Below are 24137 nucleotides of genomic sequence, written 5' to 3'. Positions count from 1 at the left end.
CTCGTGATCCACCCGCCTCGGCCTCCCAAAGTGCTGGGATTACAGGCTTGAGCCACCGCGCCCGGCCCTGTCTCTGGTTTTAATTAAGCATTTGGTATGGTTACATTTCTCTTCTCTCCTAGTTTATCAACTATACTCCTTTTAAAAAACTTCTTATTACTTGTCTCAGTGTTTGCAATATGCATTTATAAATAATCCAAGTCTATTTTCAAATAACGCTATATCACTTCATGAGTAGTGCAGGTACTTTGTAACAGAATATTGTCAATTCCCTTTCTATCCTTTATACCACATTCACCCAGTATATTGTGGTTATTATTACTTTAAAAACTAGTCATCTATTACATCAACTAAGAAACACAGAAAGTTACCTTCTTTTATTCCCTGATGCTCTTCCTTTCTTGATGCAGATCCAATTTCTAATCTATATCATTTTCCTTCTCCCTGAAGAACTTTTAACATTTCTTGCAAGGCAGATCTACTAGTGATATATTTCCTCGGTTTTTGTTTATCCTAGAAAGTCTTTATTTCTGCGTTACTTTTGAAGAGTAATTTTCCTAGATATAGAATTCTAGGCTGCTGGGGGTTTTTTGTATCAACACTTTATTTCATTCCTTTCTCTTTTTGCTTACATGGTTTCTGACAAAAAGAGCGATGTAATTCTTATCCTGGTTTCTCAATACACAGGTGTTTTTGTAGTCTAAGTTCTCTAAAAATTTTTCTCTTTGTCTTTGGTTTTCCACATTTTGAATATGCTATGCCTATGTGTGCTTTTTTGGTAATTATTCTACCTGGTATTCTCTAAGCTTTCTGGATTTGTGGTTTAGTGTCTGTTGGGAATTTCAGAAAATTATCAGCCATTATTACTTTAGATGTTTCTTTTGTACCTTTCTCTGTTTTCCTTTTGGTATTCCCATTATTTGCAAGTTTCATCTTCTATAATTATCCCACAGTTCTGGGATAGTCTGTTCTTTTCTTTATTTTCTTTTTGCAATTCAATTTGGGAAGTTTCTATTGAAGAATGCTAGAGCTCAAAGATTCTTCCCTCAACCATGCGCAGTCTACCAATAACCTCATCAAAGGCATTCTTCATTTCTGTTACAGGTTTTTTATCTTTAGTATTTTTAGTTTTTCTTAAGAGCTTTCATCTCCTGCTTACATTACCCATCTGTTCTTGATTGTTATCTGTTTTTTTCACTAGAACCCTTAACAAGTAAATCATGGTTATTTTAAAGGCTCTGATAATTCCAAAATTGGTATCATATATGTCTCATTCTGATGCTTGTTTTGTCTCTTTCACACTGCTTTATTTTTGTTTTTTAGCATGCTTTGCAATTTTTCGCTGAAAGCTGAAAATGACGTATCTGGTAACACAAACTAAAGTCATCAGCCTTTTAGTGTGAGGTTTTATACATTAACTGGCTAAGAGCTAGGCTCTGTTGATATTTGTTTTAGCAGTCTATGTCAGAGGCTTCAATGTCCTCTAGTGTCCTTGGTTTTGTATCCCCTGTTGTTTGGGGTTTTCCTATAAACTCTTTGATTACAGTCTGTGTCTTGCACTTTGCTTGGTTGTAATCCACTGCTATTTTACTTAACTTGGTGATAAGGAGTTAGGAAGGGGAAGCATTTTATAATCCTTATAATTAGTCTTTTTTTTTTTAAAGCAATCGTGGTCCCTGGGCTATGGCCTTCAAACATAGTTATTATCCTTTTTAGCCCTACCCCTTATGAGACAGAAAAGCTAGAGAGGGCTGGGTTAATTCTGTTTCCCCTATTCAAATAAGGCCCCACCAAAGTATTTTCTCTGGCTGGTAGGCCTTTGTTATTTAGAACAGAATGCTCTGGGTGTGTTTCAAACTGGTTATTTTCCCCTTCCCCCAGCCAGAAAAAAAATTTTTTTTTCTCCAGTCTTTATTGTGACAGCCTGGTATGACTCATGGAAGTAAAACCCATGAAAGGGTGCGGACTTCCCTAAAAATGAACCCCTGGGAGTTTTTAGCTCTAAGCTAGTCTATGCTAAGCCTCTAGCAATTCATCACTTACTGTTTAAGTGCTCCTGTAAGTTATCATTCTACTAGCTTCTGCTCCTGGCAAGCTGATCTTGGCTATGATTCACTGTGATTCTCTGTACTTTCCTCTCTCTCCACTCTCCAGTTTCCAGGGGGATAGTTTTCCTTGTGGCTTCAGTTCTTTGATAGATCTAAGAATAGTCATTGATTTTCTGTTTGTTCAGATTTTTTGTTGTAAGGATGGGAGTGATAACTTTCAAGTTCTTGAGAGATCAAATCTGAAACCAGAAACCTGGTTTCTCTAGAATATGTCTTTTATTCAAAGCTGATTAGTATCCTATTGGAAATTATAAAGACATCTAGTATTCTTATGTAGCTTTTCACAAATTCCTTTTTACATATACTGTGTCACTGGATCCTCGTGGTCACCTTAGCCAAATTAGTCTTCCTGCTCTTTGTTTTCCATATCTGCAATAGCAGAACCTTCTGCATCATTTATTTTAAAGACTACATGTATTAATTTATGTAAAACATTTAAAATAGTGCCAGACACCCAGTAGGAATTATATATTGTCAGCAAAACATAGTTATTACATAGTTTTATTTTTCCTACTTACATAGTTGAAAAAAAAAAAGTTCAGAAAAATTGAATAACTTATTGAAGGTTATGGGAAGAGTTTAATTTTAAGTCAGATATTCTAAATTGAAGTCTTGATTTCTTTTGCCATACCACAGCTTTTCCTTCGCTTATCTGTAATCATATTCTCTTCTATTCAATATATGCCTAAAAAGTATTCAAGTGACTAGGACGCTGGCTCACATCTATAACCCCAACACTTTGAGCAGCCAAGGCAGGAGGACTGCTTGAGCGCAGGAGTTTGAGACCAGCTTGGGCAACATAGTGAGAAGTCATCTCTATAAAAAAATTTTAAAAATGAGCTGGGCATAGTGGCATATGCCTGTAATCCTGCTTGAGATGGGAGGATCACCTGAGCAAAGGTGGTTGAGGCTGCAGTGAGCCATGACTGCACTATTGTACTCTAGCTTGGGCAACAGAGACTGTGTCAACCAATCAATCAATCAATCAATGAAGTATCCAGTCATACATGCCGGGCACTGTGCTAGCTGTGGGAATAAACAAGAGGAAAAAATACATAAGCTTTGCCTTCAAATAACTCATAGTCCATTAGGAGAAAAAAAACACGTAGCCAGGTAACTTAAATCAATGTCGCAAGGCCAATGACAGAAAGGAGCACAGGGAAATCCTAAGAAGACCACACACCTAGGGAAGGAAAGGGCCTCTGAGAGGTTTTCCTGGTTGAGCTGACACTGGATTTCAATCTCAGCAGACCTGCACGGTAGTCAGGAAAGAGAAGGATGTCTGGAATACAGCAGAGATTCTTCAACTTTATAAACACCATGAGAGTTTGGGAAAACACAAATGCTAAGTCCTACCTCAGTTTCTGAGGCTCAATAATTTGCACTTTTAATGAGTTCCCTGAGACAGGCCAAAACAAAGAGTTGGCTAAAGATGAAGTGGGAAGTGAACAGGAGTCAGATCCTGGACAGGATTTCCTGGTGTGTTAAGGAGACCCAGCTTTATTTGTCCTGAAAGCCACTAGGAAGGGATAGAGTGAAGATTTTAGTCTGCTCAGATTTACCCCAAAATAGGATGGCTACTTTTTACTGCAACATGGAAAACTGACCAGAGGAGGCAAATGTGACAGTGATCCTGGTAAGAGATGATGAGACTTGAAGAAAGGTATCCGTATTGGGAACAGAGGGAAGGAAAGCTAGTGAAGGGATTTATGCTACAGGATGGTAGACTTGGTGACTGATTAGCTACGGAATAAATGAGAGAAAAAAGTCAATTTTGGGAGACTGGATGGAAGGTGGTAGCACTGTGATCTGAGACTCCTTCATCAACTAAGACGGACCCTAAGGTTAAGGAAACAAAGTCACCTCTGGAGTAAGGGTTCAGAGCCAGGTGGCAAGGGAAATTTCTAAATTCCCACAGCTCGAAACTCCCTAACAATAGGAGCTATCACACTCCTTCTATTCTGATTTGCGACTCAGACCATTATAACTCTTTTTTGATAAGTAACTGCAAACCTTAAACCAGTTTCAGCCAGTGTACAGAGGCTGCACACAAGCTGTTTTTGTGTACTATAGTTCACCTTTTAACATAATCACATTTGCCCTCATTTTAATGCGAAAGCCTCACCCCAAAGTGAATATGAGATGTATGTTACATGTTTATCCACTGCACATGCACCCTGCTCCCCTCATAAACATGTATAGCTTCCCCCCACACCTGCTGCATATGTACAACTGGATTGCGTGAGGCAGGCCTTGTGAGGCATAAACCCCACCTGCCTTTCCCTTCTTTTAAGACGGGAGCCCATTCAGCACACACCAGAGACTGTCTCTTCCCGGTTTGCAAACCAGTATCATTGATAGAGCTATCCTTTCTAAATGTAGCCATCCTGGTGGTCTTTTCGATGACATCACCAAGGAGAAAGAACACAGCGGGAGGAAAAGTTCAAAGATTCATCAAGTAACAGTGTGAATAGAACAGGCTTCTTCAGATGGGAAATATCTGAGCACATCTAAAATGGAGAGAAAGGTAGCCACAGAAAGAGAAGGATGAAGAACAAGAGGGCAAGGGAATGATTCTGAGGTTTCCAGCACAGGGAAGAATAAGAAGGTCAAATACACCAGGGAATGCACTGGGCTTTGAAGTGGAAGATAGCTCTGAGTTTGCCAGCACAGAGGCAGGAATGGGTGTGGATTTACATACATTTATAGGCAAGGGTGGTAAAGTGAGAGCTCAGTAATACCCTAAATTTCTTGATGAAAAAAGAAGAGAGGGTTCCATCTGTTAAGGATGAAGGGGAGGGAAGTTGTGTCAACTGATATTCACTTGCACAACTTTCTCCAACAGCAATCCGGGAAGTTAACTATACATAAGCTCTGGCACGTTGAGGTTGTAAGGATGTTATTTTATTCCACTTAAATTGCATGACAAGTTTTAGTCCCTTTGTTTTCTCCTCCCCCAGTCATGCATTACGCCAGCCGTAGTCATAAGAACACAAGACAATGTGGGAAAAAAAAAAAAAGTAAAATAACAAAGTATTGTTTATACATTCAGGAGCATGACCACAATTCAAATGTGCATTTCTTGTAATTAAGCTACTGATGCTTTAGTACCTTTTGAAGTGCCTCTTCTGTTTTTTCAGGGTTTGTTTTCAGGGCTTGAGAAGCATCATACATAGGAATTGGCATAAATCTTAACGTGTAGTTCCTAGGAAAAGGAGAAAATAATATACTTATTAAAAATAACTTCCTATTACCTTAACTCAGCATTCTTTTTTTAAAAATCCAAAAGGATAGCTGCAAGAGAGGCTTAGAAAATTCCAAACCACCAGACCATTTGGGTCCCTACATTGCAGATTATCCTTTGTAATAACCACACGTGCAATACCTCAGGCAACCTCGTTAATACCAACTAAAAAACTGACACAATGTGGAGGAATGCAATTTTGTTGTTTTGTTTTTAGTTTTGGATTCCATCAAGGACAGAATTTGCACACTGGGATTGAAAAGATAGATTGAGAGAAAGCCTAAGGAAAGTCCAATATTCAACTTGCTACATGGCTTTTAGTAACCAATAGACCTGACTGTACCTGGGTCCTCACAGTGCTGATGTGTGGTGACCAGACCCAAACTTGTAGAGGAAAAAACAGAAATAAAACCAAAACATTTCCTGGCAAAGCAAGCCATCAGCATCCACAAAATAGCCTAAACTTTCTGAGCTCCAGTGTACGAAGACGTCCAATACACATGAGATGGTCTCTTTTAAAGTTGCTGGGAAAGGGTCTGCTGCTGGCTAAACACTGTGACCTCTGCAGGTCCTTTCAGCTTGAGTTCAAGAGCTGCCATCCACCAGGCTCTAGAAACCAAATGAAGCAACTGTTGATTGCTATATATTATCCCATTGCTACTGGCAGGCCTATTAAACACAAACATGCAGGAGAGAGCCATTTTTGTGGGAGGAAAACACATAGAACTCTGAATCCAGTTCTTGGTTTTGATCCTCACCTACCTGCAAACTACTATGTGCTCAGATGGCCATTAACACCTGTTCATCTACCACAAACTCCAGTATTAGAGATGACTTCTGTCCTCCATCCCAAAATGCATCTGCCCATTTCTACAACACGGTGCTCAGGAAGAGATCAATTTCACCTTGGGCTTCTTGGTGGCAACTGGGACATTAAAACTGCCCAGTCAGCTGCCTTGTTTTAGGACTCTAAACTATCAGCAGCACTCACAGTGTGCTTCTCAGGCATATTTACATGACAAGATCTACTGGAAGAATAAATTAGCAACTAATTCCTAAAATAAGGTACTAATAATAAAGAAATAATAAAGAAAGCCATCTTCTTAATAGTAGCAGTCTAGATAGGCATTATCTAATGGAAAAAAAAAATTCACCTAGTCCCAACTTATAGGGTGGCTTCATGTAAAATAACCAAAGAGAAACCTGTAATTTCTATAGCTTTAACTTTTATCTTAGCTTTGTTTTCGTAAAATTGTTTTTGTTTGCCTTCAGAAAATCCAGCCAAATGAAATTAAGAGACAATATGTCTTTTTCACGGCCTTGACAATTTTCCTTTCCCTCATCCAATTTTTATCATGTTACAGACCAGCACAGTTTATTTAAACCAAATGTGATTTTGAAGCACTGGCATCTTGGAGCAGAGCATACATCATCGACTGTGACAAAGGGAGTACAACAGGCATTCTGGAAATATTGAGTGCTGGTTGTGCACGCTCCTGGCTTCTTCCAAACACCAGTCTGGGCTGGCAGTCTACAACATCAGGGTGGCAACGTGCCCTAAGCATCCAGATGCTGCTCAGTGTAAATAAATGTCTCCATTTGGGGGTTTGTGGTGCAACAGGAGTAACCACAGGGGGTTCTGTAATCATGCGGCAGATGTGCTAGACCGATGGTCTAAGCTGCCTTACCCCTATTTGGTGATGGCCTGGGGTCCGTACAAAGAAGGGGCTGAGAGATGAGTCTTTGTGATTTTGTAGCGGCAGTAACTTTGAACTCCTGTGTAAAGCAGAGCCACAGGGTTTAGAAACGGAAGGGACTTAGAGATCATTTATCCTCATCCTCTCACTTTATGAAAAAGGAATTAATCAGGGAGGTAAAATGCCTTCATCAAGATCACAAGCTTGTGGGTGACAGAGCTGAAGACTGAATGAAGGACTCCTGATTCCCAGTCTAGGGTTGTACTACAACACCATGCCAGGCGGGAGAGGCCCTCCCGGGAGGCCTCACGTGTACATGCAAGGAATCCGGAAAGACACAGGATAGTGAGCATTTCCTCCGCTTTCCCAGGGAAACAGCTTCTAGGCTATAGGACCCTAATTTTTCACCCACATTTTATAGACTCTCATTTTTAATGCTATAAATCTGCTTTGTCCATTTCTGCCTTTATAATATAATATGGGGATGGAAAAGCCCAGAAAGAACCACATTCCTAGTATTACTTTCTACTATGTCTAGTAGTAGTATTTTCTCATTTAGCTTCCTGGGAATATAAATTCAACAATAAATAATAATTGCAGGGTTTAGTTACTGAAGTAATGAAGAAAGCCTTTCAAAGTAATGAGACAACTTAGCCACAGGCTTACCATTTATCAATTTCACCTTTATTTTCTGGACCTCAGGTTCAAAGGTGTCACAATAGGCAAAAGAACAAGACCCAGTGTAGATTGTGAAAACCCAAAGGGGAAAGGAAACAGGCAAGTGTCACACGGCCCCTTTCCTGCGATCTCATTTAATTTTCACGACAGTGTGGTGTCTCTGGCAGAACAGGCATCTGTGTCATTTCATACACAAGGAAGTTCCTACCAGGAGAAATTCAGTGTCTTCCAAGATCCCATAGCTGGTCAGCAGTAGATTAAATTCAGACCCAGATCTTCTGATTCCCCAATGAACAGTTGCTTCCATTACCCACTCCCCCCACCGCTGATAACACATACACCACTGGGGTCTTTTTTGTATTTTCCTAGAAAGGAATCCTACTTCAAACTTACTTTTCCATGGCGACAGCTATATCCTGAAAGCCTTGGGCAGTGATGTTGTTCTTGTCCCATATTACAGTCCTGTTTGAAAACCAAATCACATAAGTGGTCAGACACTTGGGAATAGAGAAAAGGATTCTCACACTGAATATAAATCTGACATAGACAGCACTGACTGTCTAGATACTCATTTCAGTGAGCAAGGAATAATGTTCATCTTTATTTCTAAGCAAACAAGGATAAGCACCTCCCCCAATATCATATTCGGAACACATTTATCATGCAAGTAGCGTGGAAAAACTACTTACAAGCAATGGTACATAAATTAACTTACTATTGTTATCTAACTTTCACTAGACAGAACACTCTAAATTCTGATTTCTCTGATAGTCTCCCAAAAGTATTCTAGTATTTATGTCTGAGATGGAAGCTATTTACAAAAGATGCTAAACAGTTCCATGCCCAATATAAAGAATTTCAGCTACTGAGAATTTTTTTCCCCTAAACAGTAAAACACTAGTGTTTCTAAAACACTAGAATGGATCTGTCATAGTTCCTTGCATTTTTAGTATTTCCCTGACATGGCTTAATTGATAATCCAGGAATTTCCTCACTGTGCTGGCAAAACGTCACTTACTATAAGCAGGAGATTCTTCGTTTTTTAAACACAAAATCTATTTGGGAGGAAAAATATTATTTTACCTTCAGAATGTGTATACTTCAGAGGTATCTGGGATTTTTCAGTTCGCCCTGACACATAAAATAACTTTCATCTGCCCGGATGATGCCAGCCTCACAGCTCTGACCGCCTCCTCTTCCTAATCTCAATGACCTTCTTTACACACACACTGACCTTCAAAGAAGCTGCTGCAGATTTGGGCTTTTGGCTTCAGTTTAGACAGAAAGCTCAACTTTTATGCCAGACAATATAAAAACATCATGAAAGAGCCCTTGAGGAGCAATGTGAATTAACTCTTCATGCACCAGGCTGCTGACCTAGGTAGCAACTCCAATCTGTCTGAATGATGCATGGCAACTGGGCGACAGTGGAGCTAGTCCTTCAGAAAAGCCACGCTTAGGAAACATGGAATAAACAGCTAGCACCCAGTGTGAGCCTGGTTTTCAACCAGCGGGCCTTTGTGCCCCTTATTTTTAAGTCTGTATATTGGCAGGGATGAGCAAGGGGGTTAAGACCTTGGGCTCACAGCAAAGTGTGGGCTCTGCTCACTTAGTACTGTCTACAAAACATCTCCCTGCTGCCTTAACCCAGGTATTTTTGATCATCACTGTTTAATTTTACCTTTTTTTTTTTTTTTTTTGGGCGGGGTTTTGCTCTTGTTACCCAGGCTGGAGTGCAATGGCGCGATCTCGGCTCACCGCAACCTCCGCCTCCTGGGTTCAGGCAATTCTCCTGCCTCAGCTTCCTGAGTAGCTGGGATTACAGGCACGTGCCACCATGCCCAGCTGATTTTTTGTATTTTTAGTAGAGACGGGGTTTCACCATGTTGACCAGGATGGTCTTGATCTCTTGACCTCGTGATCCACCCGCCTCGGCCTCCCAAAGTGCTGGGATTACAGGCGTGAGCCACCGCGCCCGGCCTCTACCTTTTTTTTTTTTTTAAGACAGGGTCTCGCTTTGTGCAGAATGCACAGGCTGGAGTGCAATGGCACAATTCTTGCTGCCTTTACCCATACATTGGTCAGCTGTCAACACTGATGTCAAATAGGAAATCGTGACAGTTCTCAGTCAGGTTCGACCTTACAACAGAACTGTAAGACAACAGGCTCAAAGAATCACTTTGTCTAAACTTGGGAACACCCTCTCCTTATTCTGACAGAAGTCTTGACACTGTCACCCCTTCTCCTTAGCTGGCCTCAAGGGAAGCTCAGGCCCCCTTGGGCCCAGCAGCTCTGCAATGCCTGCAGTTCAGAATCTGCTCCGAGCCTCCCTCATGAGCAGGGAGGGCGGGATCTGCCTACCTAAGCTTGGTGTTGATCTGCAGGGCTTTGGCCAGCATCTTCGCTCCCATGTCCCCCATTCCGTTCCCGCTAATGTCCACTTTGGTCAGGGAGGTGTTGCTTCCCAGGGCATTGATGATAATGGTGACCTCAGCCTTGAGTTTCGAGTCGGCCAGGGACAAGGACTGCAGAGGCTGTGGAGCAAATGACACGTGGCACTCAGCAGTCTCATCAAAGCAGGACCCACTCTCCACGGCCCATTTCATGGAGAATGACAGCGGACAGACCCACTGCACATGTCTGATTTTAGAAATGCTACTTAAAAGACACTCACAGATAGAAACTGAAGGTTCTGGTGCAAAATGGACCGCTGGAGTAAAAGATGGAGAACTTGTGTTTTAATGCTCAATACCTATCACTTTTCTTTTGAGGGAAGCCAGGGAAAGACATGGAGGCTGACAAACACCAGCTTTAAGCGGAGGATAGGATGAAATAAATAAAAACATAACACAGAAATTTCTCACCTTTAATATGGTCACCCTTTATACCCATTTTATTTTTACATAAAGTGAAATGGCACCTTAAAATACTAATAGAGGATAAATGCAAGATAAAAGCCAGCCAGACTAATACCTGACAATTACTGAACAATGACGTTTAACCACCGTTTAAGCTTTTTATGTGTATTAATTCACTTAATCTTCCCACTCACCCATTACTTAGATGCTACTATTACCCCATTTCCCAAACCAACAAATAGAAAAGTTAAGTGTCTCAACCAAGGTTACACTGTTAACAAGTACCTGAACTAGGATTCAAACTCAGAGGTACTGGTTCCAGATTTCATGCTTCTAAACCTACACCACATCTCCCAGTTAGCTTATTCCAGATCTTTTTGATCACCCTTTTTGTTTGTTTGTTTTTTTTTTTAAGATAGGGTCTCCCTTGGTGTAGAATGCACAGACTAAAGGGCAGTGGGACAATCACCACTCACTGCAGCCTCGACGTCTTGGGCTCCAGCCATCCTCCTACCTCAGCCTCCTAAGTAGCTGGAACTACAAGTGTGCAACATCATATTCGGCTCATTTTAAAATATTTTTTTGTGGAGACGGGGTCTCACTATGTTGTCCAGCCTGGTCTCGAGCTCCCAGGCTCAAGCAATCCTCTCACCATGGCTTCCTAAAGTGCTGGAATTACAGGCACGAGTCACCACACCTGGCCTTCACTTTATGTGTTAAGTATGAATCAGAAAATAATTCCTTTTTTAAGTTAAACCTGTATGGCTTTTGTTTGAGGGGGGGCGGGGAGACACAAGGTCTTGCTCTGTCACCCAGGCTGGAGTGCAGTGTTGTGATCCTGGCTCAATGTAACCTCTGCCTCCTAAGTTCAAGCAATTCTCTTGCCTGAGCCTCCCGAGTAGCTGGAATTACAGTCATCGGCTACCATTCCCGGCTAGTTTTAGTATCTTTAGTAGAGACCAGGCTTCACCATGTTGGCCAGGCTAGTCTCAAACTCCTGACCTCAAGTGATCAGCCGGCCTCAGTCTCCCGAAGTGCCGGGATTACAGGCGTGAGCCACCGTGCCAGGCCTTGTGTGACCTTTAAGCTGTATAGTGAATCCCAATCAGCCCACTGTTTGTCCATTTAAACCAGATACTGAAAGCCACTCAGCCTGCAGGTTTTGTTTGTTCTGCACCGTATCTGACCAAATAATAATAATAAAAAATTAAGAGAGCTTCCTATTTACAACAAATTCACTTTCCTAGTTTATGTTGCCTTCCTAGCCCTGTGGGCATTTGAGTTTGCATTCCTTGATTTAAGCCATAACTTACTGAGGTAGGGTAAGAATTCCAGGTAGACCAGGTTGAACGAATGTGGCTCCAAATGTCAGAATTCAGACTTCCCTGGGAGATCTGGACGTCTCCAGGATTGCGTGGAGTGCTCTATATTGTCCTAGCCACACTGAACAAATTATCTTATGGTTATCGCATAAGTAGCCCCCATATTACAGGAAGTAGTGATAGAAATGGCTTCTGGGTTAATCTACAACCAAGTTCCACAATGGCCCGGGGGGACTGGAGCTCTCAGAGCGTGCCTGGGTGGTCTAAATGACAGCCCCCACACACAGCCTGGGGTTTATCTGTGTCCACTTAACCACTTAACATTGATTGCCAAAGCAACACCTGTGAGAGGTTCAGCCACCAAAGGGCTACAGCAGACAGAAGGAGGGTGTTGATAGTTTCAAGACTCGGATACCAACAAGGACATTCTGCAAATGGTTGGTACCAAGACACAGTAAGTATATTATTGCCCTTACCATTCAAATTTACCATGGCTTTCAAACTTAATACATTTATGGTAAAATCAAAAGGTAATGCTGTATTAATCAGCATCAAATTTATAACAGTTAAATGGCCTGGTAAGTGCTAAGGCAATTAAAACCTGGGCCAAAAAAGTCTGCATACTTTTAGACTCAAGTGGCTTTAGCGTGGCTTCTTCAATTTTCACACAGGTAAGTGGGAACGACAACTAAAAATGCTCCAGGCTCAGGAAACTTCATGTTTAAAATAAAAAACAAACACAGTATGCTTTAATAAAAAAGATGTAATCACATGTCTTATCATTTCAATAATCTTGATTCAATTACTATGAAAATGATATATTATAGCTTCTTCCTAATACTGGAAAACTGCCAACTCTCCAACCCATGAAACATCAATTCCAGGACTATATTCAAATTCTAATACACCCCAGTTAATACTTAAAAATAATAGGCAGAGTCATTAATGTGAACAGAACAGCCTGAATTGCATGCATATTTATAAGGTCATCCGTTCTTGATTTATTGTACTTCCGTGTAACATTACTATTTGAAATCTTACTATTTCTTTTTCATAGCTGAACATGCGTAATCTGAGAATCAGTCTCCTGGCTACAGGCACTCCCAGGAGAAATACATTCTGTTCTACTAGTTACAATATGAGTTCGTATGCAGTATTTCAGAACAAAACTCCCTGTCATCTTGGCCCCTCTATATTACTGTCCCACGACACTGCGTGCAGCAGCCTGAAAACCGCTGACTGTAGCTAAAGGTGACACTGGAACCCACCAGCTTCCAGGTTTTTCAACTGAACAGAATGTACAATACTGGGTGAATAAGGTATTCCATAGGCTGGAAAGAACATGCTCTGTAAACACAAGGTCAGAATGTAAAAAGCAAAGAGGTTACTTTTTCATATGTAAAACTCGTAAATAAAAAAACAAAAAATGATCCCAATTTTCCCAGGTATTGGTAAAACTGTTATTATCACAAGACTCATCTCCTCATCATTTCAAATTGTTTTGCATATTACCATTTAAAAGCAGAAAAAAATAAAAGGTAATTGCTTTCTGAAAAAGCCATCTATTTTTCAATGGCAGGAACATAAAAAGCTTTTCATTGTACAGCATTACGAGTGACACCCTATTCAAATTTGTAAGTTGACAGAATTCACATTCACATAGCAAACTTGATCATCTGCAAATAAGGTTTTAGGTATATTTTAACAATCATCTTTAGGTAACAGACTTCCAGAATTATAAATACAGTTTGAAGAAGTTCACATAATAAGAAAAACATAAAATTTATATACTTTTCATGAAAATAAACATTTTCCTAAAGTATGTGTTAAGAAACAAACATTTTGGGGTGAATATTAAGTATAATTCTGTAATTTTAGCTTCCCTAATCTGTTAAACTGGGCCAATACTGGAAAATCAGAAACTCAAACAAGGCAGAGTGACATAAAGTCAAATTAATATGTAAAGGAAACAGCATAAACTCTGAGAAGTCTAAATTACATTCCAATTATACCCCTAATTTCAATAACCCACAATAAGAGCAACAAAATGTGGGATTTATTAGCAAATGAGGGTAAAGAGAAGTGCTGAATTCATTAAATAATAATGAGATTCATTTTCTAGCCCACAGGTTGAAAATTATATCCACAATGAAGATAAAAGAGAACAAAATTTTCTCCGGCCCATCAGCTCAGAGCCCCACCAAAGAAACGGAGGCAAGGGCAGGTGAGGAAAAGTCCAGTGTCCATCCCTCCTTGCCTCTTAGCTTTCAGAGAAAAGTCAGCTTACAGCTGTAATAGAATTTGCTATTCCCTGGTATAAATTCAGAAGGGAAAATGGTACTTTTTCAAAATGTGACATACTCCACATGATTAATATAAAAATCACTCTCATGACCTACAAAAAAAGCTACTACAAAACATGAATAATGTGACTCTTCATAGTAGGAATTTATTATAAATTGATGTGAGTTTTAGGGAGTGGAAAAGCTGAGTCTGGTGACCAAAGAGGACTCTGAGAAAACAGGGATGAAATCTTAAAGAGCATCAGTAAAGTATAAGGTGTAACACACCCGCTCTAAATTAAATGGATTCATGGTACAGTGCTTCTTATTTTGTCCATAAAATAACTTTTTTGGCACCTAATGCATTTTAAAGGGCAGCAAAATAAGATACTATTTGAAATTAAACTTCTTTACCCTGAACTAAACCTTGGTCAGAAGCAACTAAAGGGGATTAAAAATACAGAGTGCTACTAGACTTCAAGAAGCAACTGAAGATGGAAGAAAATTTTGTCTCCTATAATTCTGCATAATTATTAGATGAAATTCAAAGTAGCAATAGGATATTTCTCAGCATTATATAAGGTCATAAAGTCAACTAGATTATAAAAATTCATGCCTGCAGATTAGTTTATTAGCTGAAGTGAGGAAGTAGTAAGGCTAATTAGAAGACAGACTCAGGAGTCAATTTATACTTCTTTTTATCTATTAGTTACAATCTTCCTTTAAAAAATTGGCAGTGAGTTGAAAGAAGTAAAAAGGTGAGTTTTTCAATACCTTGTATAATTTTACTAAAGCATATTTATCCTATTTTTTAAAAAATAACAGAAAACATACACATTGATAAAACTATCTGAAAGCATTTCAGCACTAATCCAGTAGAAATAAGCAATAAGACTGGCAACAAACACAAGATTTTAGTCCAAAATGTTTAACATAATACTCACTGATTCTTCATCTTGAATCATCTGTACTAAGTTGTCCAATACAGGTGTCAGATTTCTAAAGAGATTTTAGAGATGTGGACAGTGGAATCAAATCAAAAGCTTTCAGGAGGCTGGTTATTTTCATCATTGTCATATAAAAAAATTCAAAACTCTTACTTGGATTTCATATTATTAAAATTTTTGCCTAACGCCAGGTGTTGTATTGATCTGTTTTTACTGAGCCACACTATTAAGGTAGATAGGTCAGATTCTAAACCTGGAAAGAATCAGAGTAAGTAGAGAATCAAAACACATGTGTATAAATGAGTTCTCAGCTGGACACAGTTAAGCAAAGGTGACATGTAGTTTGATGACTTCCTTTACCTTCCTGAGGGCCCTGGGATTCTAATCTTTTATTTACAAAGGCACTCTTTGCTCTCTTTTCATGTCCTATTATTTCACAGGGATAAACTCATTCTCTACAAAGACATATCTAAATCTCTTAATACAATCAGTGGCTAAGCCAAGTCAGCAGGAAATGGGAATGAATAATGGCCGAAAGTTTCATCTCTCTCCACCACTTTGTGAAAGAAGATTCCAACAAACTGTTCACTGGGGGGTAAGTGGAGTTAAAGACGTCTATACAAATTTCACAGGTTCATACTAACATGAAACTACAATTCGCAAAAAGGAAGCTCATGAAATAAGCTTCTGAATAAATAAACAAGAGTACAATTTTATTATTATCAGCAAGGATACACAAAGTTGGGCTCAGACCTTTATCATGTACTGGTGATATTTTTATAAGTGAGTTGTTTTACGGCACAGGCTTTGCATAGTTAGCCACGGAATCAACTTAGTAAGACTCTGGGGCAGATTTATTTTATAAATAAATCCTATTGTTAAATTTAAAAGCCCTATTAGTCAAGAAATGGAATAATATTTTTATTAAGGTATTGTCTGGATTTGGGTAGATTATTTTCCCCTTATTAACTTGCTTCAAAAATATTTCATTTTCATTTCTTTTCTAATACCTGACTTACCATTGTCGGAGATGTCTAAGCTGGTGATGTTGTGTATTTCAGCAATGCAACCTTCTAATACTTGAGCACCTCCTGATCTCAGCTAGAGAAACACAAACCAAACACAAAGTAAAGTCTTCACTCTACTGGAGGTATAATGAAAAAAATAAAAACAGGAAAGATAGTCAGTCTTAAAATAAGCTTAGTACCAAAGAGAAAGTGAAAGCTTATCAACTCCAAAGAAGCTATTATCAAAGGGGAATGACCCTATCACAAGCCCTTGCTGCGGTTTCTGATACCATGTGATCCAACGTTACATCCTAAAACCATTAGGAAAAAAACACGGAGGAACAAGATGACCACCACCCAGGCCACTACTAGCAAAGCAATACATACCAACCCAGAAGAACTTCTTCATTTCTGACTTTGGGAAATCTAATAAATTCCTTTACACATGAGAGTTACTGTTTTATTTAACTGTTATTGATTCCAAGATACAAAAACTCTCCACCACACCAAAGGAGACACTGAAGACTTACTTTGATCGTCAAACATTTCAGGAAGGACCTATCCCTATCTGTTCTATAGAAATGAGCATGCGTTCTCACTAATAAGGCAGATAATAGCTAACTAAAGATGACTGCAAAATCATTTGTACAAAACCTTCAAGCAATGGAGGGAAAAAAATGTTGAATTAATAGAAAATATTACTATAATTTTTTTAGAGCAAAACTAACTGCAAATGATTATTCTCACCCCATTTGCTATTTTACTTAAAAGAAAAAGATACCCGGAAAAACCCAATAGAGTACTTTCCATCTTTTCCTATGAAACCAAAGCATATTTTATAGCACCCATAATATCTCTGTGTTTTCCATTCGGCAAATATCTGTTGAGCTCTTACTCTGCAGAAGGCACTATGAAGGATGCAAAATTTCCTCAGCTGTGGCCCTTATGCTCAGTAAACTTACTATCTAATGAGGAAAAATAAACTACCATTTATTGGTATGAACCAAGGAACATGGCAAAACCTTTCCTCATGTAGGAAAATAAAAATTTTGACAATAAACTCATAATATGAGGTGCTATTTTCCACCTGTCTAAGTTTTGGTGTAAGAATTAGAGGAATCTTCATTTCCCTATTTTGGATGCAATATTTTGCTGGTTCCTTGGGTGAAAACTTGCCCAATTCTTTGGCTTCTTGTGTGGTGAGTGGAGCTCTGCGCAGATCTTTGAGACTGCTTTTTATTTGGGAGAATCTCAGCTGGTATGTTTACATTCAGCCATTCCTACTTTTTTGAGACAGAGTTTCACTGCGTTGCTCAGGCTGGTCTTGAACTCCTAGGTTCAAACAATCTTCCCACTTCAGCCTCCCAAGTAGCTGGAATGAGAGGCATGTGCCACCACATCTGGCCATTTCTACTTTATACGGTGACAGATTACTCTAAGGTGAGCTCTGAAGTAGAGTATTACAGAGAGGCAGACCTCTCCAAGAGACTGGTCTACATACTTCAGGAAAACCAGTACCGCCCCCACAGCTGAAAGGCTCCTAACCTGTGTGTGAAGCTATTGTCAGGAATGAGTGCCAGGTCCATTTCACCACCCCTGCCTCTTTTCTCAGGGGCGCTCCACCTTACCTAAACGCCCCATTGAGCCTGTCTCATGATGCCACCTCTACGTCTTCCCCAGCACCTTGTTACTCAAAATGAATATGTACAGAAATTGAGTATAAACATTTTTAGAAACCTTAGTAGTAAAAATTTTAGGTCTGTTGCATCCAATCATAAAAATTGGGGGCTTGCATGTATCTTTCTAAATCTTTCTTGTATTTTATTCTTGCTATGTTTTATAAATGTATTGAAATTGAGTATAAACATTTTTAGAAACCTTGGTAGTAAAAATTTTAGGTCTATTGCATCCAATCATAAAAATTGGGGGCTTGCATGTATCTTTCTAAATCTTTCTTGTATTTTATTCTTGCTATGTTTTATAAATGTATTGGTATATGATAGACTGGAATTTTATAAAACAAACCAAAACATAGTTTATTTGCTATAGATAGTTTTGAAAAGCACAGCTCTAAGTCACAGCTTGTTTATACCTGAATAAGTAAATGTGTACATATACTAAGAACTCACTTAAGCAAACACTTCTCAAAAAACAATTCGATTTTTAGAGCATGAAAAAAGCATGTTTTTGAGAAGATAAACATAAATGCGTAAGTCTTTACAATTTCATATTTGCTGATAGTGATTTACTAGTTGAGAATTTTTAAGACAGAGTATTGCTCCTGTCGCCCAAGCTGGAGTGCAATGGCACGATCCTGGGTCACTGCAACTCCACCTCCCGGGTTCCAGCGATTCTCCTGCCTCAGCCTCCTGAGTAGCTGAGATTACAGGCATGCGCCACCATGCCTGCCTAATTTTTCTACTTTTAGTAGAGATGGCATTTCTCCATGTTGGTCAGGCTGGTCTCAAACTCCCGGCCTCAGGTGATCTGCCCCACCTTGGCCTCCCAAAGTGCTAGAATTACAGGTGTGAGCCACCACGCCTGGCTGATAAAATTTCTATTAGAAAATTTCTATGTTGTATCACTGTAACATAAAAATATTCCATTTATAGAAACAGAAAATATAGGTAACATTTACATATTTAATTCGATTTATACATACTCCTTACTGATATTTGTAGTATATACATAGAAAACATACTTTTCAATGCTTAAAAAATAATCCAATGTATCAATATATTCTAATTGATTCATAAAGTACTTACACAATGGCCAAGCTAATGAAAGCCCAAGGAGAAAAAACAAAAAAACATCATCAGCAGTAAGCACAACAAGAATAAAGCAGCAGGTAAGGTCTCTATCGGTACTCAATATAAAAAAGCAAAGAGCCAGAAAAAATACTTCTAACTCAAATTTGCTCCCAAAACAAAAATTTAGATAAGAAAATAACTGAGCTTTAGTTACCAAGAACGTTCAATTAAAGTCACAGGTTATTAAATGTCTAAAATTCCCCCAAAGTAAAAGCTTTCCCAAAACAGTAAAAGCTTTTTCATTACTGTAAATGAAAATCCTTTTAAATGAATTTGCATAATTAGAGGCTGTCTGCGTGTGTGCATGTAAAACTGGTTTTTAAATTACCCTTATTTGGATCCCACACACTAGCATTATTTAAAAGAAAGCAAGATCAAAGAAGTAAATGTGAACAAAATGTTGAATACTTTTGAACTGTTAAAAATAAAATCACATTTCTTTCAAGGGAGTAGTATCCTCTCACTCAATGAAGGTGGAACATTTCTGATCTTACTCATAATTCTAGGCAAAAAGTTATATCTAACAGTCAAATATTCATAATGGGGATAAGGACAGGAAGGAAAATTAAAATCAAGAGGAAACTTGTAATAATTTACTTTCTTTCCTTTATATCATTTTTCATTTAAAAAGATATGGCAAAATATAAAATGACCCCCAAATTATCTACTCTTCTTTCATAGGGGTTCCAATAGTAATTTTTTAAAATTATATTTTATTCTGGGAAATTTTCATAGATAAAACTAAATGGTGTAGGTTTCTCCAAGGACAGAAAAAATGATAAGACAACATCCAGTTCACAATGTCCACATTCTAGCAGGATTTGATGCCAAGTAACAATCTAGTACCTAAGAAGGATGTATATAAATACAGTCATTTTCTTTCTTTTTGTTTTTTGTTTGAGACAGAGTCTCACTGTCTCCCAGGCTGGCGTGCCATAGCGTGATCTCGGCTCGCTGCAATCTCTACCTTCCAGGTTCAGGCGATTCTCCTGCCTCAGCCTCTCAAGTAGCTGGGATTACAGGTGTGTACCACTATGCCTGCCTACTTTTTGTATTTTTAGTAGAGACAGGTTTCGCTATGTTAGTCAGGCTGGTCCTGAACTCCTGATCTCAAGTGATCTGCCTGCCTTGGCCTCCCAAAGTGCTGGGATGACAGGCCTGAGCCACCGTGCCCAGGCAAACACAGTCGTTTTCAAAGTGGAAATAGTTGCAGATATTCACTGCTTTCATACATGCATCCTTTCATACATGCATCCTGTCATGTAAAAAGTTGGCAATTCCGCATTCCATACCTGGCCTGACAGGGAAGTGGTAGGTGAGGAGAACTACAATGACACTTGCTTCAAGGTTGGTTGAATGAATATCAAATGGAATAAAACTGCCTCAAAAGTTTCTATTTCATTGCTGCAAAACTCATTACAAATGTCTGTATTTGGTGCTCTTTTTTCTACTCGTCGTCAATTGCAATAAACTGTAGGATCATCTTCAGAAAAGTTTCCACTTAAAGAAACTAACTCCCACACCCAAGTCTGCAACTAAGGCCACAGCTATAATTAATTGGCCTTTGCATCTTCTCTGAAGTATTAGAGATTTTTGTCTCTCACTTGGAAGGAGACTAAGTTTGAAGAATTTAGTCCCAGCATTTACTAATTCTTCCCTTAATGTGTAACTACGAAGTTCTAAGATTTTAAAAAACAGACAAGAATGCATATGGCAGCTCACACCTGTAATCCTGGCACTTTGGGAGACTGAGGTAGGCAGAGATTACTTGAAGTCAGGACTTCCAGACCAACCTGGCCAACATGGTGAAACCTCATCTCTGCTAATAATAAAAAAAATTAGCTGGACCCAGTGGCATATGCCTGTAATCCCAGCTACTCAGGAAGCTGAAGCAGAAGAATAGCTGAACCTGGGAGGTGCAGGTTGTAGTGAGCCAAGATTGTAGCACTGTACTCCAACCTGGGTGATAGAATGAGATTTCATCTCAAGAAAAAAAGAAAAAAAGAATGCATAGATCCATTGCCTCCTTTCAGATACATGGATACATGGGAAGAATATTCATGAATGCCAACATCACAACTGCCATATAAATGGTTCTGAAGCCCTTTAGAACTAACCTAGAGGGCATTTCTCTGAACATCTGTACTGATATTAAATCCTTACCCTTTGAGAATGCATACGGATCAGCCACAGGCCATTCTGAAGCTAATCTGGCCATGAAGTATAATACTGTCTTCTGTCAAAAAATCAGGTTTCAAGAAGAATTTGTCTCACCAATAAGCTAAGGAGAGTAAATTCTTCTTGAAAGATGTAAAACAGCTTTGAAAGCAATTCCCAAAAATGTTTTGGTTAAGATTGAATATTTATAAAGCTTCTAAAAATAAACATTATCAGAAGGGTTAATAGTGACCTATGCTGTCTATTCTGACATTCCAAATAAAGTTCTTCCATCGAAAACCTTCTACTCCCCAGATGATGGCTCACGTACGCTGGGCTGGCACAGTGACGTCACACTAGCCCTGAAAACTATTGTCTCCATTCAATAGATGAGCAACAAAGGCTGAAAGAAGGTGAGTCACCTAATAAGCCAAGTAACTGAGCCAGGTTTCAAAGCCGGCCTTTTGATTTCAAAGTGCTCACCCTTGGCTCACTCTTCTGCCTCCCATAACTACTTTGAGTCATTTTCACATACAAAAGAGACTCCTTTTCAGTACTAAAAGACCATGGGAAAGAGAAAGAGGTGATGATATAATTAATACAAAATGCCTTAAGAAACGCAGAAGTTTCTTCCAATAAATATAGAAGTTATCTGTAAATGTAAGGTGAATTCCAGTGCTTATTACCTTAGCTATCACAGATCCAAAAGAATATAGACCAACATTTTAGATTTAATTTTCCGAATAACGATGATGTTTGTATTGTAGGAAAGCAATTCCAGAAGTTCTAAATATCCACTGGGAACATTTTTTTAATAGTATGAAGTATAAATCTCCTCTCTCATTCAAACTAACAAGTGTGAAATGCCTATTTCAGGGGAATAAAGAATACCCTAAGAATTACAAGGCAACTCATTAGGAAAGGTGAGAATGAACAGTAAAGAAACCAGCATATAGCAAAATCAAAAATAATTTCCTTAAGTTATCCTAAGCACCCTATCCAGACACTTTTCCTTCCTACTTTAAGGCTGTTTTTCCCCCTCCTTCCAACAATCTCAACCACCATCTTTTACCATCATTTATCCTCTACAACACTCATACTAACCTGATTTTTAAATCAATCACTGGATTTATTCCCCCTACTAGGAGAAGAAATAAATCTGGAACAAAAATTCTATACAGTAGATATAAATGATATAAAGGAAGGAAAGTAGATGTTTTATATTAAAGTTAATCACCTATTTATAAATATCAGAAGACTTCAATGTATCTCACAATCGTTCCTGTTTCCCAGGCTGGGGTGGACTTGTGTGAGGGGCACCCACAGGAAGCTCTGAGCTCTTACAGAGCCCACATTAGAAACTGTGGGACTACACCCACCAGCAGGATGCTGTGGACCTTGACTCGTCCCAGGTCTCCCAGCCCGTCATCCTGATTAAGTCATCCTCAGAAAAGTAACCTCCCAAGATGACAATGGTATCCAGGAGAAATATCATTTCTCACCATCTTTTGGATTTTAAGACTAGATTTATCTGATCATTGGGGAAAGTTAAGGGCTGAAGGTGCTATGATTTTGATGGTATAGCTAAGATTGGAGAGTGTTTGTAACTAAACAGAGAACAGGTAGAAAGAAAATATACATATTCATGATTTTAAACTTCCATGATAGTAAGAGCTTGTTTCTGAAAGGATTACATAAACTCTGCAATATCAAATACAGATGATTAAAGACTCAAACAGTTCACACTCAAAGTGTCAAGCATTCTAGCATGAATTATATTGGAAATCCAAACACTTTTGGGGGGAGATTTAGCATATCATGAAAAGAAGCAAACAGAAACCTACTTAAATGTGGACATCTAGGCCTAAGAAACAAAATATGATGAAACACTATAACATAGTTTAGAAAAATAATTTTGTGTGTTACCAACTTTCATGAGCAGCAGTAACATAACATGTGACTTTGTAAATGTGGTCACCAGTACTGTGATTCAAGTTATAATGCAGTGGGGGAAAATGGTACTACAGTATTTTTAAGACTTCTCCATGTTGGCAGCATTAATTTATTACATAATGCATAAGTGAAAGGCCAAAATGAAGTCGGAATTGTCAGGATAATATTGTTCAATCCCATCATCGATGATGATGCATCGATTAAGCATTTGACCTGAATTCCTGCCTTCATTAAAAAGAAGATTATAAAAGATAAAATCTACTAGTAATTAGTTTGAACTTGATGAAACTGCCAATTGTCTATAATTTTTGACATGCAAAATATCAGTTTTATATGGTTCATCTACTATAACTATCTGAAAGTCATTCCCAATAGATCACAAAGGTGTTTAAGGAACAAGGTTTATAGCAGTCTTTGTACACATGGCCCCTGCCAATTTATTTGAGAAGAAAGTGCCCAGCCATACTTAGTTGTCTAATCAATATCACTATTAGCAACAGAGAATCAGGACACAGTATTTTCATTGTGGATCTGCCACTGGTGAGTTAGGTTATTTCCACTTCTTTAGACCTCAGTTTATCTATAATTAAGGAACCAGATGATCACATGCCCATTCAGCTTTATCGCAGAACTGAATAAAAGATGCTAGGCTGCTGGCAGTCATGATTTAATCAGGATGGTAAAACCATATTAGAAGTTACTGCTAATTTAGTAGCTTGGCTGATACAGCAGTCAAGTTGACACCAACTTTTTTTTTCTTAACATAATAGCCTATTCCACTCCTTCATCTCTCGCTCCTCCCCCAATTAAAAATAAAATTATCACTTGCATGCCCCTCAGTAAAGTGCTGGTAAACAATTAATTCATATTACCAGATTTGGTTTCTACTTCATAGTCTGTTTTTATAAATGAAAAATCATTAATTTGCATATGAAAATTCCACAATGCAGCTGGGTGTGGTGGCACATGCCTGTAGTCCCAGCTACTGGGGAGACTGAGGCAGGAGAATCGCTTGAACCCGGGAGGCAGAGGTTGCAGTGAGCTGAGATCACACAACTGTACTCCAGCCTGGGC

The 24137-nt window shown here is 38.8% G+C and overlaps 1 protein-coding gene across 11 annotated transcripts in view; it reads right to left on the bottom strand.

The window, feature by feature from the left end:
- Window positions 1-24137, bottom strand: part of CARMIL1 (capping protein regulator and myosin 1 linker 1) — a 351508-nt gene that overhangs the window by 98765 nt on the left and 228606 nt on the right. For 8 of the 11 annotated variants that reach the window (XM_017505212.2, XM_037730170.1, XM_037730172.1 and 5 more), the window contains 7 exons: window positions 18909-18920; window positions 16156-16237; window positions 15290-15389; window positions 15134-15188; window positions 10089-10261; window positions 8121-8189; window positions 5220-5313 (listed from right to left, as the gene is read on the bottom strand). In XM_017505212.2, the coding sequence (XP_017360701.1) occupies window positions 5220-5313; window positions 8121-8189; window positions 10089-10261; window positions 15134-15188; window positions 15290-15389; window positions 16156-16237; window positions 18909-18920 (585 nt within the window). The remainder of the gene's footprint in view (window positions 1-5219; window positions 5314-8120; window positions 8190-10088; window positions 10262-15133; window positions 15189-15289; window positions 15390-16155; window positions 16238-18908; window positions 18921-24137) is intronic. The other 3 variants (XM_017505213.2, XM_017505214.2, XM_017505215.2) reach the window with 1 other exon arrangement.

Source organism: Cebus imitator, unplaced genomic scaffold (genome assembly GCF_001604975.1).
Source record: "Cebus imitator isolate Cc_AM_T3 unplaced genomic scaffold, Cebus_imitator-1.0 Scaffold335, whole genome shotgun sequence".
Taxonomy (NCBI): Eukaryota; Metazoa; Chordata; class Mammalia; order Primates; family Cebidae; genus Cebus; species Cebus imitator.
The sequence above is the reverse complement of the archived record's forward strand: the minus strand, read 5'-3'. Positions and strand labels throughout refer to the sequence as shown.